Source organism: Empidonax traillii, unplaced genomic scaffold, assembly GCF_003031625.1.
Source record: "Empidonax traillii isolate 1590-97213 ecotype Southwest subspecies unplaced genomic scaffold, ASM303162v1 scaffold4457:size9593, whole genome shotgun sequence".
NCBI classification, from domain to species: domain Eukaryota; kingdom Metazoa; phylum Chordata; class Aves; order Passeriformes; family Tyrannidae; genus Empidonax; species Empidonax traillii.
In genome coordinates, this window is record NW_020959650.1 from 1 (window position 1) to 1,246 (window position 1,246).

Here is a 1,246-nt window from a genome sequence, read left to right on the forward strand (position 1 = left end):
TTGAAATGGTAGTTCTTCGTACTGGGGTGATGGTCTCGTGTTCTGTGGAGTCGTCAGAAGAGTCCTTCATGAGGGCAACAAGCTCTGAGTCTTCAGTGGAGGCTGAAAGAGGAAGCAGTAAGTTCAAGGCCACCTGAGGCCCTAGGCAGGATAGGCCAGAGCAGAGCCCCCAGCCCTCCTGGAGCAGACAGGCTCTGCCAAGCCCAGCCTCGACACCCATTGCCAGGCTCAGCACATCCATCACATTCACCCCTGGTTATGCTGTCTCTCAGGCCACAGCAATGTCTGTGGGTGCCCTCGGCAATGCAGGAGGAGCACAGGAGCAGTTCCCAGGGCCTGGGGAAGCAAATGACTTTATGGAGCTGAGGACAAAGTGTCCAAAGTGTGGGATTATCTGGCTGAGCTCTACTCCTGGGTCGTTTTGCTTCAAGCCCTGCAGAGCCCCGGGATGCAGCTTTGGCAACTTACCCTTCCAATTCTTCCTCTTCTCTACCTCCTGGAAAAAGGCACTCTCTGGCATCGCAGTGCCTGTGCCTGTCTCCTAGCTCGGCAAATGCATTACCGCCCTCCCATGATGATGGTCTGATGGGAAAAGGAAGCCTGATGAGCTCCTTCTGTCCTGGCATCGGGCAGGTGCAGGGTGTCCCTGCTCTTCCCCCTCTGCCATTTCCAGCTCCTGCGTGAAGCAGAACCCTTGCATGGCACAGCACTTGCACTCCCCTGTGTTGTGAGCCAGGCAGAAGGACACCAACCTGAAGGGGATTTGGATCCCCATGGTGAACAGACTCATAACAAATGTGTTATTATCCCTGCAGAGGGGGCACCGGAGGGATAAAAAACCAGCATGCAGAGCCTGTCCCTGCAGGAGAAACAGGAGCAGTCAGAGTGAGGCCCTGGTGCTGCTGAGACCCTGCTGACCCCGTGGGGGTTTAGGGAACCATTCTTACTTGAATACAATCCCTGTGGAACCAGGCGTTTTTGCACGCTGGGCACTCCATGGTGTTGAAGGTCTTTCTTTCTTCCACGGGCTCCATGCAGATGAGGCATTCGGTGCCCAGCTCTGGAGTCACCTCCACTGCCTGCTCTGGTCTGTGTGTGGGGCAGAAGGACCTGGGGGGAAAAGGGGTGGGTGAGAAGTGCTGGGCCCTTCCCTGGTGGTGGCCAGCAGGAACAGGAGGTACCTAAATGGTCTGATGAACTGGGTGACACATCCTCCCTGATTGGCGCAGGGCAGGTGGAAGCTCAG

At 56.3% G+C, this 1,246-nt stretch overlaps 1 protein-coding gene across 1 annotated transcript; it reads right to left on the reverse strand.

The window, feature by feature from the left end:
- Nucleotides 1–22: 22 nt before the first annotated feature.
- Nucleotides 23–1,240, reverse strand: LOC114072914 (G2/M phase-specific E3 ubiquitin-protein ligase-like; the record flags this gene model as incomplete). The annotated part of the gene is made up of 6 exons (XM_027910735.1): nucleotides 1,182–1,240; nucleotides 948–1,110; nucleotides 753–859; nucleotides 469–582; nucleotides 251–336; nucleotides 23–102 (listed from the first exon to the last, which is right to left on the reverse strand). Coding segments are annotated over exons 2-6 (474 nt in total), but the record flags the coding sequence as incomplete, so codon positions are not given.
- Between the last annotated feature and the right edge of the window lie 6 nt (nucleotides 1,241–1,246).